The 16,152-nt window shown below is 34.5% G+C and overlaps 1 protein-coding gene across 1 annotated transcript in view; it reads right to left on the bottom strand.

Moving 5' to 3' along the window:
* Positions 1 to 1,251: 1,251 nt before the first annotated feature.
* Positions 1,252 to 16,152, bottom strand: part of LOC149770909 (uncharacterized) — a 35,420-nt gene continuing 20,519 nt past the window's right edge. Inside the window, exon 2 of the mRNA XM_089949007.1 lies at positions 1,252 to 2,801. Within this exon, the coding sequence (XP_089805133.1) occupies positions 1,252 to 2,742 (1,491 nt within the window). The 5' untranslated portion in view covers positions 2,743 to 2,801. The remainder of the gene's footprint in view (positions 2,802 to 16,152) is intronic.

The following is a 16,152-nucleotide window of genomic DNA, read 5'->3' as shown; positions in this document are numbered from 1 at the left end:
AAGACTGAGATCAGTCAGACTGGTACACTCTGACAAATCCAGTGTTGCATCATCAAAGTTACTACCATTCACATTCAGACACTTGAGCTGAGTACACTTTGATAGCAATAGTTTACCTTTCATGGTCACATCTTCAAGACTGAGCTCAGTCAGACTGGTAAACTCTGACAAATCCAATGTAGGATCATCTAACTCAAACCTAACCAGTTTTAGACAACTGAGCTGAGTACACTTTGATAGCAATAGTTTACCTTTCATGGTCACATCTCTAAGACTGAGATCAGTCAGACTGGTACACTCTGACAAATCCAGTGTTGCATCATCAAAGTTACTACCATTCACATTCAGACACTTGAGCTGAGTACACTTTGATAGCAATAGTTTACCTTTCATGGTCACATCTTCAAGACTGAGCTCAGTCAGACTGGTAAACTCTGACAAATCCAATGTAGGATCATCTAACTCAAACCTAACCAGTTTTAGACAACTGAGCTGAGTACACTTTGATAGCAATAGTTTACCTTTCATGGTCACATCAATAAGACTGAGATCAGTCAGACTGGTACACTCTGACAATTCCAATGTTGCGTCGTCAAAGTTACTACCATACAGATTCAGACACTTGAGCTGAGTACACTTTGATAGCAATAGTTTACCTTTCATGGTCACATCTCTAAGACTGAGATAAGTCAGACTGGTACACTCTGACAAATCCAATGTTGCATCATCAAAGTTACAACCATCCAGATTCAGATACTCAAGCTGAGTACACTTTGATAGCAATAGTTTACCTTTCATGGTCACATTACTAAGACTGAGATCAGTCAGACTGGTAAACTCTGACAAATCCAATGTTGTATCATCAAAGTTACAAACATACACATTCAGATACTCGAGCTGAGTACACTTTGATAGCAATAGTTTACCTTTCATGGTCACATATTCAAGACTGAGATTAGTCAGACTGGTAAACTCTGACAAATCCAATGCAGGATCATCTAACTTACAGTTAACCAGATCCAGACACTTGAGCTGAGTACACTTTGATAGCAACAGTTTAAGTTCCATGGTCACATTTCTAAGACTTTGCAAATCCAACATAATGTCACCTTGGTAAAAATAATCCTTAATCATATACTTGATGAAATCCTCTCCATTGTAATACAGATAGTACAATTTCAGACTAAGAGTCTCTTCACAGGCTTCCCTGACACAGTTGCTATAAAGTCTACATAGATTCCCGAAATGATATCATCTGAAATAATTCAGATCCATATCTTCATCACATATTTCATATATCTTCTCATATATCTTTTGACAATGAATTGGGGAAATGCCTGCCACAAACATTATGATATTCTCATTTTCAAATACATCACCCAGTGTATTTAATGAATCTAGAAAAATGTTGCATCTGTTCTCTCTACAACATATGTTTATGGCTGCAAAAAACTCTTGTACCGTTTTGTGAAGAAAAGTCAGACATATTTTCTTCCTAAATATTCCAGGTGAGTCTGAATTTGAAAGAATACCCAAGTCTAGGGCTGTCTGAAACTTTGATAACCCATCGTTTCCAAGTAATTTCACAAAAGCCTGGTTTTCAAAAACCAAGGAAGTTTCTTCTGTATTTGTGGTCAAAAACTGACTCGCAACTTCACACAGAGCAGCCAGAAACTCCTCACCAAATTGCTGAACAAGTGACTGATTTCTTAGCTTATGAGTTAAACTGAAAGTTGTGCTTTCTAGTGGCCATGTTTTCAGCAAAACATTTTTCTTATCATCCTCTTTTTCCTTACTTTCTTGCTTCCTCCTCATAACCTCCATGTACCTTTTGACCATTACATTAAAAATGTCCAAGTACAGTTCATGAATTGTTTGTGGGAAGGATTTCTTCTCATACCAAACATGGACAATAAACAGCAAGATAAGTGGTACATGGATGAGACTTCTAATCAAATTATTTGACCTAATATCCACTTGAAACTGTTTTATGGCAGACTCATTACTGTAGTACTTATCAAAGATCCTCTTGGCAAACAACATACTGTTTTCATAGCTGAACCCCTGGAGATCCAGCAACAAGTCAATATCAGCAGATCTGATTAGATTTAACTGACCAATCTTCCATGGTCGAGTTGTGGCAAGAACTGTAAGGTGCGGATACAGGCTCCTTTGCATTATTTTTTGAATGAAGGATGATGAATATCCCATTTCATCGAGGCCATCCATAATAAGTAAAACCTTATTGTTCTCTGCTTGCCCAATTAATGCTTCAATATGAGATCTGTGTGACATACCTTGTGATTCATGAAGTGGGAATTGTGTGTGTACCACATCCATCAATGTTTTCTCATCTGAGATGTCTCTAAGACAGACATACAATAAAACATCAAACCTGAGCATCTCATCTTCATGTTTCAGACCATTTGTTTCAGATTTGTCAGAGACTGTAACATCATTGAGAAGATTTAATTTTTTCTTTTGGACAGAACACCAAGTATGCACAAATTTCCTACAAAAAGTAGATTTTCCTTGACCAGCAGGAGCTTTAACAATAATACGTGTTACATTCTTGCCATCTTTATAAAAAATCTGTCTAAAACTTGTGACCTTCTCCTTATTATCTTTTTTCTCATTCTTCCTCTGTTGAACAGACTCTTCTATTTCTTCTTCTATGACTATGTCTGTGTAGAAATCTTCAAGGTTTTTCAAGTTGACAGCACTTTCAAATACTGGGCTCATTGAAATCACCTGGACATGTTCATAGGCCTTAATTAGCAACCGTTGTATCTCTTGAACATCTAAAAAGAAAATTAAATTTGTGATCAATAGATTTATCAACACAAGTAACAACAGCTAAAGTGAAGAATTAATATTATCATCATCAAGATGAATAGCATCAGCAACAAGAACAACAATAATAATAATAATAATAACAATAATAATAATAATAACTGTGTTAATCAAAATCATCAAAGGAGTACAGAACTTTTATGATAACCCCAGGGCACTTGCCTTGCCAGTGTTATGAACAAGTGGGAGACAGGTTAATAATATAGCATGGTTCTCTTACTGGATAATAACTATAATAATAATAATAGCAGCAACTGCATCAGTCCAAGCCGTGATAAAGCACCCTCCCCAATATGAATTTCAGGGATTTTCAATTAAATGAAATAATTTTTAATAATGCATTGCTTGTTTGAAAAGACTGATCCATTTGGTAAAATGGAAGAGACTTTAATTAGGGTATTGCTCGAATACATTCACAATACTCATGATTTTACATTAATAGTTTCTTTTTTAATTCTACTTAATTTAAATTGATTCCTGAAATATATTTAGCACAATAGACAATGACTCATTCATAATTTCTTGAAGGAAATTATATCATGAATTAAATAGGATGTTCCTGCAACAAGTGCGACAACAGTTGCTAATACTGTAAACATGTTAGAGGAATGTTTTGTGGCAGTGATACAAATCTTAACACTTACAAAAAAGTAAATAGTCTGGAGAAATGTTTTCCTGTGCAAGTAAGTCCAATTAGTTATATATTAATTGTTAAATTTATTAAAGTTCCAATATTATGAATGTTTCAATATATCTCAATTTGTTTAAAAATTACTATTAATATGTTTATATACAGTTTATTTTCCTCAATAGCATTTATTTTATTTTTGATAATTAAAATGAAATGAAAGCTGTTCAGTTTGAAAACTAAAAAAGTAATCTAAAGTAGCCATTGACAGTAATGCATAAAAATATTATTAATGTTTCTACTTACAAAAATTGAAGTGGAAGTCTAAATTGGAGGAAGTATTTACCAAACTAACTAATTGCATCTCTTGGGAAGAGGCAAAAATGATATACCCAGAGCATGCTGAAAAAGTGGATAATTTTTTTAGGCAACTCAAATTTTATTAACTTGCACAGGATTGTATTTTTAAAAATTGGAGGTGACATCAAGTGAAAAAAAGTTTATTTTGTGATCTTACCTACCCTTCTAAAATCCCAGTTACATGTATTCAGTTTGTAATCTGTAGTAATTATCAAAAAATGTATTAAGAGAAATAGTTAGAAACGAAACCAATCACTTTTTATAGCCTGTTACTGGAAGGATTATTATTTCAATATTAATCCAGGCCACTCTGGGTTTATTGCCACTATATGTCATTGGGAAAGTTACTTGAAATTATATAGCCATTAATCGGTTTAATGTAAACTTAAGAAGAATCCAAACAATCAACCATTCATGTATATCAAAAGCCATCAATTGGTTACCTGTGTTAGGTGTTACATTTTACACATGAAATAGATAAAATAGTTTTTATTTATGACAACGGTACTGAAAGTATTTATTTAACTTTTAAGAAAAATTAACACGTATTGTGTAAATTTCAAGATAATATTGGAAAATATTACCACATTTAACATAGTGGCATTTTATCAGATAGTCGGTATAGTTTTTCTACAGTATCTGCAGTTTCATATTTTTTTTTATTACCACACATTTACATATTGCTCTATGCAATTCTGATTGGTCCAAATTAGCCCAGGAAATTATTGTGCCATATTATCCTTACTGATTGGCTACAATCATGGGAAAAGTTTTGTAACCCCGCCTCTTGTTGTTTCTTGTTTTGATTAACATTCTGGTGGCCATTTTATTTTTTTTACTCACGAAAACAAAATGGCAAAAAATGGTCTCATCTGTTTCAATATAACCAATTTACCACCACAAGAGTATGTTATTTAATGTATAACATAAAAAATGGTAAAACCCCAAGACAATGACAATAATAACAAGTAAAACTATGCCCTGGTATTGCTTAGTTGATAACAGGTGTGTGTCATGGTGGGTTGGGGAGGGGGCGATACATCTGTAGCATGGAATCAACACTATAGATAAAGATGATTTAAATATCCACTAACAGAAGTAAATAAACTCACCTCTGTTCACAGAAGAATGATTACATAAAATAGTCTTCAAACTGACACAAGTTGATGCAATCACTGCATATTTAGGTGGTAAATATGTGTGGTAAATATGTGTAGTAAATCTGTCTGGTAAATCTGTGTGGTAAATCTGAGTGGTAAATCTGTTTGGTAAATCTGAGTGGTAAATATGTGTGGCAAATCTGAGTGGTAAATCTGTCTGGTAAATATGTGTGGTAAATCTGAGTGGTAAATATGTGTGGTAAATCTGAGTCAAAATTAAATTAGTTTGCATATTCTGCAGTCTACTGTTCCAAAATCAATCACTGCAAATATGAAGTCACAAATACATTACAGTATATATGGGAATTGCTGAATCCAGTGAACCTTCTTTCACATGAATATAGCAATAATATAATGTGACACTTTACATTGCATACACATGGCTCGTCAACTGTACTCAAAAGGATAGTGCATACAACAATGTGGCATAACATGCATTGGAAAAATGATTGTCTTTAAAATGTTTTGTTTATTCAGAAGAACACCTGTTCTTTGATTTATAGTTTGTAAGAAAAGTAGATTCTACTTTTAAATCTTAATACTATTTAAACTTTGGTTGGGACTATATTTTACGCATAACAATAGGTTTGTATTTATAAAAGTTAATAAATTGATTTGACAGAACCAAAAGAAAAAAATTCCTTTTAACTTTTCTGATGATTAGTATTTATTTCTTTGACTAGGTTAGAAAAAACTTGGAAAACCAAATCTGCCAAGAAGAGCATTGGGAATATATTGTACAGGACTTTCACCATGGCTCATTGAAAATGATTTTAAAACTATAGGTAAATTGATATAAGGATTGGATTCACAATACTATAATACTATAATGTAAGAGGCCTTCCTTGATAGTTACGATGTGGGGGTTAAAAATCCAGCTACTCCTCCAATGTAACTGTCATGGTGAACGTCTTGCACTGTTTGACTATTGGACACTGAACCATTATTTTTGGAATGATATAATTTTGTTTGTAAAAAAATTAGCCCCTGTAGATAGCCTAAAATGTTAATGAATACGATAAGAGATTTATAGAAATTACAATTGTTTAATCATCTGTCTGGACAATAATGATTCGGCCAAGTCACAATGAACTCACGAGAGCATCAAATCCAAGAGTCATTTATATGTCAAACAAAGTTACACATACTTTGCTTTGAATGTTGAATGTTTACTCAGATCACATTAGTCAATTTACATAAAAGATTAAGACCATGCTGTGGAATGTTACAAGCTTTAAATCGCTCATCACTGCTAGATTATTTTTTATGTTACGATACTATGTTGACATAGCTATTACTGTACTGATGGATAATCCCCTGTTCTATAAATAGCTATAATGCAGCCGATGCACTCCACTTGAATTCATCAGCTAAAATAAGGTTCTAAAACACAGTATATATATTTTAAACAAAATAACAATGAAAATTTAAAAAACTATAAATAATAGCATTTATGACAAATTAGTTACTTCTCTCTGAGTTTATATTGCATTATTTGCTCTGAAGGGGTGCAGGGAAATAGTATGTTACCCACTGAGTTAAGGGAATGCTGGGAAAAGTATATTATCTACTGAATCAATGGAGTACAAAGAGGAATGTTATCTACAGAATTAAGGGAGTGAATGAAAAAAGTATGTTATCTACTTAATTAAGAGAGTGCAGGGAAAAAAAGAAGATATTAATAATTAATATACTTGTTCTTCAGTACTCACTAAACAATGAAAGTATTTCAGTAAATACCAGTTTAATTCTCTTGAATATTTTAGATTAGGCCTTGTGATCTATGTTGCCACAGTTTTTAATTTTCACAGCATCAAACAACACTAAATTAATGCCTTAAAATCCTCTATTGATGCTACAATATTGTACCTGTCTACTTATTTCCCTAATCCCTTCAGGGATTTTAACTCTAGTGTTTTTTTTATTAGATCTTTATTGTTTATCATTGTCAAAATCTATGTGCATGTTCTAAACAAAGGGTTCTAAGGAGACATTTGTTATCTGGACTCAGATAACATTTGAATTAATTTTAATGTTAATCTGTTAAATCTAAATCAGAAAATGTAAATTTATTGCTCGGTGATACATTTGTCTCAAAAGTTGTTTCAATTTTCAAAGTTGTTTCTACTTGCATTTTCAATGTCAATCATTTTGGTCCCATTCACTGCATATAGCTGCTCTAATAAGGCATTCATGTTTCAAAGATCAGTGTCATTTCTTGAAGAAACTGTACAAATGTTTACCTTGAAAGTTGGGTTTTCCATGCAGATGCTTGTTTAGAATGTGGTAAATACTGTCTTAATTTTGTTCAGTATCAATGTTGTTGTTAACATCATTCCTCTAAGACTGATGATAATGTTGTCTAATTGAGAAATGTCTGTTTCACTGTTCCTAATAAATATAGAAAAGTTCCCACCACAGAAAATGATTTGACTTTGACCCATGGTCTTTCATTGACATATTTAATGACTGAGTCACCAATCAGTAGTATTTTGTAATGGAAATTCCCTCAGGTGGGTAGATTGTTATGAGAAGAATCCCTGGTATTGAAAGAACCACGAGTTCTGCTGCCAATATCAGTATAGTGATGCTCACCATTCAAAACATTTTTTGTGAGCTGAGCTTATCTCACCATTCATAACAATTTTGTGACCAGATTTTATCTCACCATTCATAACATATTTGTGACCTAGCTTATCTCACCATTTTTACAATACTTTTTGTGACTAGAGCTTATCTCAGCAGAAACAGTCATATGCTCTTCTTTCCCAGAATATTTTGGAAGTTAAGACAAGTTCTGATTTCTGGTGCTAGAGTTAATATCTTTCAGTGTACTTTTATTTCTGACAACTTTGTTTATATTATGATCGATCTTATGAGTTTCTGCTATTATTTATTTACACAGGTCAAAAAAAGCTATGCATTTTAATTGCTTTTCGTTGCATTGGTGATAATATTTCTTCACTTTTCACATTTCTTTTTTCATGACACTTTCAGTTTTTTAGTTTCTAATGTCTTCAATAATGATCAAAAACAGAATTTCATTACCAATGTCCACTGTTTGATGATTATATAATTTTAACGAAGATACTGTTACGCTTATGATCAATGCCTTGTCCATATCTAAAGTTTAGTTTGATATTCCATTCAGATATGCATTTTACATTAGAAACAGTTACAGAGTCAGCATTCCAAAGCAAAATGTTCTCCACCAGCATTTGTACATTTTTTTTAATGAGAGTAGCTGAGTAGCATAGGTAGTGTCTATATCACTTCTTTTAAACTATGTAAAACTGCTGCCTCAACTGCTTTGTCATGAATTAAGTAAAAAAGGTTCATAGAATCTTCCATATTAAAGCATGATGAGGGAAACAGTTTTCCTAAGATTTAAACAGTAGTCAAGAATCCAACTGACTAAATAGATTTAGTTAAGTTCCAGATTAACATGGTTTGAATTTATAATCTGGCCTGATTTGCATATGAATGATGGGTAGAAGACTGATTATTAGATTCCACTGTGACTAAAATCCACAATAAACTTTGAGTGTTGGCACTCTTATTGCATCCAGGGAGAACAGATGCAAATGCAGTGTTAAAAGTGTTGAAAAGAAACATAAGCTTGAGTGTTGGCACTGTTATTACATCCAGGGGGGCAATGATGTCAAGTTGTGTTCAAAGTGTGGAAAGGAAAGAAAAGCTTGAGTGTTGGCACTGTTATTACACCCTGGGAGCGTTGATGCACAGCAGAGCTAAAAATGTGGAAAGGAAAGAAAAGTTTGAGTGTTGGCACTGTTATTACATCCTGGGAGCGTTGATGCACAGCAGAGCTAAAAATGTGGAAAGGAAAGAAAAGTTTGAGTGTTGGCACTGTTATTACACCCAGGGAACACTGATGCAAAGTAGTGTTAAAACTGAAAGGAAAGAAAAGCTTGAGTGTTGGCACTAATTCTGTAATTACATCCAGGGATCATTAATACAAAGTTGTGTTCAAAGTGTGGATAGGAAAGAAAAGCTTGAGTGTTGGCACTGTTATTACATCCTGGGAGCATTGATACACAGCAGTGATAAAAGTGTGGAAAGGAAAGAAAAGCTTGAGCATTGGCACTGTTATTACATCCTGGGAGCATTGATACACAGCAGTGATACAAGTGTGGAAAGGAAAGAAAAGTTTGAATGTTGGCACTGTTTAATCATCCATGGAACACTGATACAAAGTAATGTTAAAACTTGAGAGGAAAGAAAAGTTTGAGTGTTGGCACTGTAATTCTGTAATTAAATCCAGGGAACACTGATGCAAAGTCATGGTCAAAGTGTGGAGAGCAACGAAAAGCTTGAGTGTTTTCACTGTTATTACATCCAGGGAGGATTGATACATAGCAATGATAAAACTGAAGGAAGGAAAGAAAAGCTTGGATCATATGCAGTCAGCATCGATTCCTATGTCTATCCCTACTCCCTGAAGAAATAAATTGAAAGCCACTATGATTGCTACACAAAGGAGCTTAGGTGGCTCAGTGGCTAAGACATGGCATTTCTGACCAGAATATTGTTTAATAATGTGATGTTACCAACTGTCAAGTCCTAGTTATACAGTGCTACGTTAGCTATACCCTAGCTATACAGTGCCACAATTTAATACAACCCTAGTTATACAGTGCCACATTAACACAATCCTACCTATACAGTACCACATAACACAATTCTAGCTATACAGTACCACATTAGCATAATCCTAGCCATCAGTGCCACATTAATACAAGTCTAGCTATAAAATGCCACATTAGCACAATCCAACAAAACAGTGCTGCATTAAGATAGTCCTAGCTATGTGGAACCACACTGGCTCAATCCTAGTTATACAGTGCTACATTAACACCATGAAACTGTACAGTGCCACATAAACACAACCCTAGCTATACAGTGCCACATCTGCATAATCCTAGCTATACATTGCCACATTAAACAAGTCCTGGGTACCTGGTATCCAGTGCCAAAGTTGTTGCTGTTTCTTGGTGCAAGATAGGCTATATATGGTGGCCAGTATAAATGGTTGAAGAAGAACCCAAGAAAACCCCAGTAAGAACCACCAACCCTGGGAAGCTACTTGCAGCTTTCTCACATAAACACACTGGCTAAGCCTGAGACTTGAACACATGCAGACAGAAGTTGAAATGGCAGTGGTCACTTAAAATGGCGAGTGATTTTGACCACTTGGCCACCTAAAGCCCCTCAATGCCACAGTAAAACAATCCTAGCTATGCAGTGCCATGTAAATTTAGGTATTTCCTAAAGAGAAACATAAAACAAATTAAAAATGCCAAATTAATAATACAGAATGTCATATTTTTTATATAAACTGTTCAATAAAAGCAACTGATGAAACACCAGTCTATATACTTACTTGGCCTTCTGGTCAGATGAGATAAAATATATGATACTGCACATGAAGGATTTTACACTGGTCCCTGTGATCACTGCCATTTTAAGAATTGAATAGAACAATTATGTACCACATGCTGAACGTCTCCCAATGACAGTGAACCTTTGGTGCCAAACGGACCAATCAGATATCACATCACCAGTATATCTAGGTTTCCAGAGTAGCATACAGTATACGGGGGCACTCACCAGTTATTATGTACTTTTGAGAGATTGACTTATGTAAGGTGAAGTTGTTTGCATTTAAAACAAGCAAAGTATAGAGAATGTTGACATACCTCTATCCTACATTAATGTAATGTGGATGATATTTCTCTGGATATTATACTTCTGGAAATTGTACATGATCTAAGCACACAGCTAACTAAAATGACTCTAGTCTAAAGTACACTATCCACAACAGCTATTAAAATAGGGAAAATGAATTTTGCCAGACTAGACAATATCAGCTTCTGAAAGTGCAATGAATGAATTACTAAATATATAAAATGTAAAAAAATGTATCAGCTCTTTTTTATACAATTTACCTCTGAATTTCAGGAAGTGAAAATGACAAAGTGGAGCTTGCACTTTTGTTTTGAAAGGTGCACATCTGGAGTAAGGCCAAGCTGTATACTCTATAAAACATATTACACCCATCAATCATACACCAAAATAAAGAGAATAAAAGATTCTTTGAATTATACCAAAGATATACAAGGTCTTTTTTAAATAGCCAGTATAACCAGTGAGGAAAGCCAGGGAAATTCTTTTTCTTTAAAATTCTAATGTAAAATACGAAACTGTAAAGTACCACCTACGTAGTTGGTACAGTCTAAAGTACATCTTAAAAGGTACAGCAATTGATCCTTGACCATAAAATGCTGAGGCACAGATAAAAATCCAAAATATGAAAAAGACCAAGAGACTTAAACAATTCAAATTTGCAATTTTCTGCAATGACATTTAATTCTTCATCATTGAAGGCATATACATCAGGCCCATAGTTTTACAATGTAAGACACTGACCCTGATATATATGATTTTGGGTGGTGGGGTGGGAGATCATAGATCTTACTGCCATAACATTAAGTGCCATGTAGCTCTGCTCCATATTAAGACCGTTGTACAGCTTTTAGTGTAATTACATACTATGACTTTTTCCATACTGAAGTACATCCAGGCACAAGCAAGTGGATGCATTTTTCAAATTCTATTGACTGCCATTCAAGTTGGTGGTAACTGAGGAATGCTGAGGTTGACTGAGGGATGCATTTTCTTTAATGAAACAAAATGTCTAATCACATTCACCAGAATGGATTAAATCATGCCATCTATACTTTGGCTATTACTTGCACAGAATAAACACTGCTAGTAGGATGTAATTTTGAGGAGGTTGGGAAAGTGCATTCTGATTATGACTGGCTAAGTATTACTGAAGAAATATATTTTACTCTAAAACTTGGCCTATTCTTCAAATAAATCATAATAACTTAGTAGAATAGGTAAGTAGTGGAGGGAGTCAATCCTCTTACCCATGAGAAGGCCCAACACCAGTCTCCTAAGGTATGTGAGACAGCTTCAAATCTTGAGATATATACAAGCTGAAGTAGTGATGCCATATGCCATAAATTCCCAAGGCTGTGTCTCTGAGAAGACATTAAATCATACGGAAAGGCAGCCTGTTGAAATGCTGTTAAATTTCTCTCCTGGTCAAAATCACACCTTGTGATAAACAATCAGATCTCAGAGGTAAGCTACCACATGTTGACTGTTGTTTCATTTCATCTTGAGTTAGTTGCCTGATTAGAGAATAAATGAGATCTCACTTTTTCACCACCTTGTAATGGTAATGTGAACATTAATTAATTTATGTTTATGGGTTTGGACTTCTACAATGAATATGCATCTTTCATTCATATTTGTGCATTAGTTATCCATATAAGAGATTTTCACTTAAGAATTTAAGTATTCCCATCAATAATCATCAGTCTTGGATGAATTTTATTTAATTGTGTTTAACGGAGAGAACTTGTTTATTTAATTCAATCATTCATTGGAATTAAAAAGTGTTTGGTTTACTTAGAAATTTAGCTGTCTGGAATTATTGTGAATTCATATAAAGACATGTTTGGATTATATCATCATGATTAATTAGCACTATTGATAGATATATCAGAATACTTGATATTTCTGGACTTCATAGAACATTTAGAACTGTTTAGGATTTCATTCACCTTATTGTAAGTTATTTGCCAAAGTCAAACCCAAGGAAACCACAACTTGCTGGCTTCCCAAAATAATAGCAGGAGGTGGGCACCCCAACCTGCTATGCTGGCATCCATATGAATTGTGGTTCCTGGAGGCTTGACCCATAAAGGAACATCTACTGTAAGCTAAGTGAGGATGTCCAATTTACTGAGTTGTGACCAAATATCAGTTTCTAAGACTGTTTGGTCCCATGTGTAATGCTTCCATAACCATTGGGACAAAATAATCATTTACAATGGTCTCAGTAACAGGTGACCAAGAACTATGAAATCCATTGCAACAATAGTGAAAGAAGGTTTGAGATGAGATGTGATTCTTTGAGCAAATAGAAGACACCACTGAGATTATCTTCAAACCACGGTCCTGAGGAACACAGGCCCTGGACCCTGTTCATGTGCATTTTGAACTCTGCCCCAAAATGGATGAGATGATGGGATGGGATTATACCAGATTTGTACTTTTTGACAAGGAATCCAAGGCAGGCTAGAAGTTAAACAATTGAATTCATGTCTGAACTTATAATATAACTCAACTGGTGCTTTTAGAGTATGTCAACATTTGCCCTTGAGCACTTCATTTTCAAATGTGTATAGGGCCTGTAAATCAGGTCTTTGTCTTCTGTGCCCTATAGCTGTCCTGCTTCTCTCCTCCCTGCTCTGAAAAGATTACTGAGGTCTGTGAAACTGGGACTGTGTGAGATTTACCTGCTTTTGAACTTCCACCACATACCCATGAAATAGTAGCTTCCATGACAATGGATGTAATCTGAGTGTGGCCTTATGATGCTCTTTGAGGAAGACAGAAGTGGAGACACAGGCGTCTCTTCCAACTAACTGATGATTCCCAACCATTCTTATAGCAAGTGTCCATTGTGGCTATGCACAACACATGTTCCATTGGAAAAACTGACTTATAAGCTTGCTCAGAGGACATAATGACATATGAAGCTTGGCTGCTTGCTGGATGACAGACATGGATACCAGGTCAAGCAAAGAGCATATATTGCAAGGACATTCAAGACTAATTGTGGCATGGCATTGAAATGTGCATGCTTCATCCATACTGAAGAAGGTTATGATATTTACAGGCCTAATACATCAGTCAAAGGATGGGACTACTGTACAAAATATGTGTCTTTTATAGTACACTTTATTAAATTTGGATGGAGAGTTCTGTCAACATGTGAGTCTTGTATCTGCCACTCTGAAGAGTGTACAAAGTCTGCCAACTCATAAAACTTCATCAGTTGCTTAAAAGTAGGCTGGTGTTTCTTTGCCAAGTGGAACAGGAGGAGGTGCACAAAATTCAGACAGAAGCAAACAAATGATTTCATTAGCTGTCATTCTGAGGACAAGTAAAGACACTGAAACTTGCGAGCAAGCAAAGAATGGGGTGATGAAAATGCCTCCTGCAATATTTGTTATGGTTTTGTTGAAGGTTAACAATGTCAGCTGTGAACCATACTGGGAATCTGTCCAATTTTTGATATATGATAACTTGAAGATGATCATTGTCTATTGCCTGTGGTCCAGGCAATCGTTTGGGGCATCTGGGTCTGACACATCACTTTAGCCAGTACCATAGTAGTAAGTTGTTACAGGCCATCCTGTACTTATTTAACACTGGTTGGTAATGGCATTAAGCTGAGTTGTATTCATAAATGTACCAGGCCTAATTGGATCTATAATATTTATAGAATGTGTTATGGTAATATACTGTCCTAGGTCCATAATAGAAACTGGGTACAATGGCACTAAATGTGCCAATATGTACCCAGGTACTCTGGTAGATGTTATATGACTAAAAATGTTCAAGAAGAGGGATTCTGTTAAACTGTAGAATGTGTTGCATCAGGAAAAGGACATATCAAAAGCGATTTACAAAGTTTGAAAGAATAATTCTACATTGATGTAATACAGGATTCAGAATTTGAGGACTTTCTGGCCTTTCAGCAAAAGTTAAACATATGCGATATTGACTAGATCAAGTGAATATTGTGCATAAATAATTATAGGTTACTGCATTTGTATGGGAAAATAGGAACGAGTTTTTCAGAATGAATACTGCACGAACTTGTGAGTGCAGTATATCCTTCTGACAAAACAAGTTCATATTTTCCCACACAAATGCAGTAACCTTTTTATTATATGCTCATTTTTTTATTCAACCTAAGGTTTAATTATATAAACAAAATACAATTCAAGAAACAACGTAAATGAATGAATGCCGTATTCCAAACTAAATAAACAAGCGCAGATTTCACATTACAAAATGACATCATTATTAATGCACACATAACTCCACCCAGATAAATTTGAACTTAGTTGCGCGGTCGACATAACTTTCGAAAGAAAATGATGTGTCTAGTTAAAATTGAAATTTGCAGTCATATTGTGAATAACTGGGCATTGCAACAACTTTTCCATTTGATCTGGAGTGAATATATTTTGGTGTTTTGTTTCGATTCGATGAAAGTTTGTGATTTTGGACTGGATTCATCTGTGCAAATTTTACATGAAATACATCGGATTGAAGTGGCGTGGGAGAAGCGTGTTTACATCTGCAAATGTGTTTTGGTTTCTGTCACTGAATGTTTGAAATCATAACGTGTGGAAAATATGAAGTCTTTCAATTGCAATTTTCAAAAAGACGCCTTGGAATTTAATGTGTATTTCATTTTGAGTGCAGTAAGGAGGATGCAATTGCACTTATCATTAAAATTACAGCACACTTTCGAAATGTGTAATCCAGATTGAAAACCTATGACATGACTCATGTAATTCAGATTTGAAGAATTAAGAAAAAACATTTTGAGGAAATTCAGGATGTAAAACTAAGTATATTTTATTTTGCCATTCTTATCCCCAGCTAAAGAAAACAGTATATGCCTTGTTATTGTAAGGACCTAATACATGATTTATACAAGGTAGCTAGCATAAATATGTAACATTGTATCAAAGCAAAATGTCAAGACAGCTGGGGTTTTTTCAGTCCACGAAACATGTTTTAGTTCATTCAGAAACAAGTAAACAACCACAACGTAAAGAGCCTCTTATGTGAGTGTACATGATTTGTTTACAAATCAAAAGTGCTGGCGTCTGAGTCCATTGTTTATTTACAAAAGAAAGCAGTTCCTTTATTCACGTGAATGCTATAGGTGTATTGTCGCGTGCGTTCAGTATCGGGGAATATTGAACGATTCTGTCAATGTAAAGTTATCGGGGAAAAAAATGAGCATATAATAATGTATCATTTTGTTTTTTTCTTTATCCTCATACTATTCCACATGGATTATTAGGATTTGTGACAAGAACTTTAACAAACTGCAGATCCAGATAAGTAGCAAAAATAAATGTACATTTTCATATGGTTTTCTGTATTATGGCATGTAACATATAAATTACTCTGTTTCTGTTCAGATTTTTTCTGACTCATATTAGTAATAATGATGCTTATACCCCT

This window comes from Sinohyriopsis cumingii, unplaced genomic scaffold, assembly GCF_028554795.1.
Source record: "Sinohyriopsis cumingii isolate HCF-2022 unplaced genomic scaffold, ASM2855479v2 utg002228l, whole genome shotgun sequence".
Taxonomy (NCBI): domain Eukaryota; kingdom Metazoa; phylum Mollusca; class Bivalvia; order Unionida; family Unionidae; genus Sinohyriopsis; species Sinohyriopsis cumingii.
The sequence above is the reverse complement of the archived record's forward strand: the minus strand, read 5'-3'. Positions and strand labels throughout refer to the sequence as shown.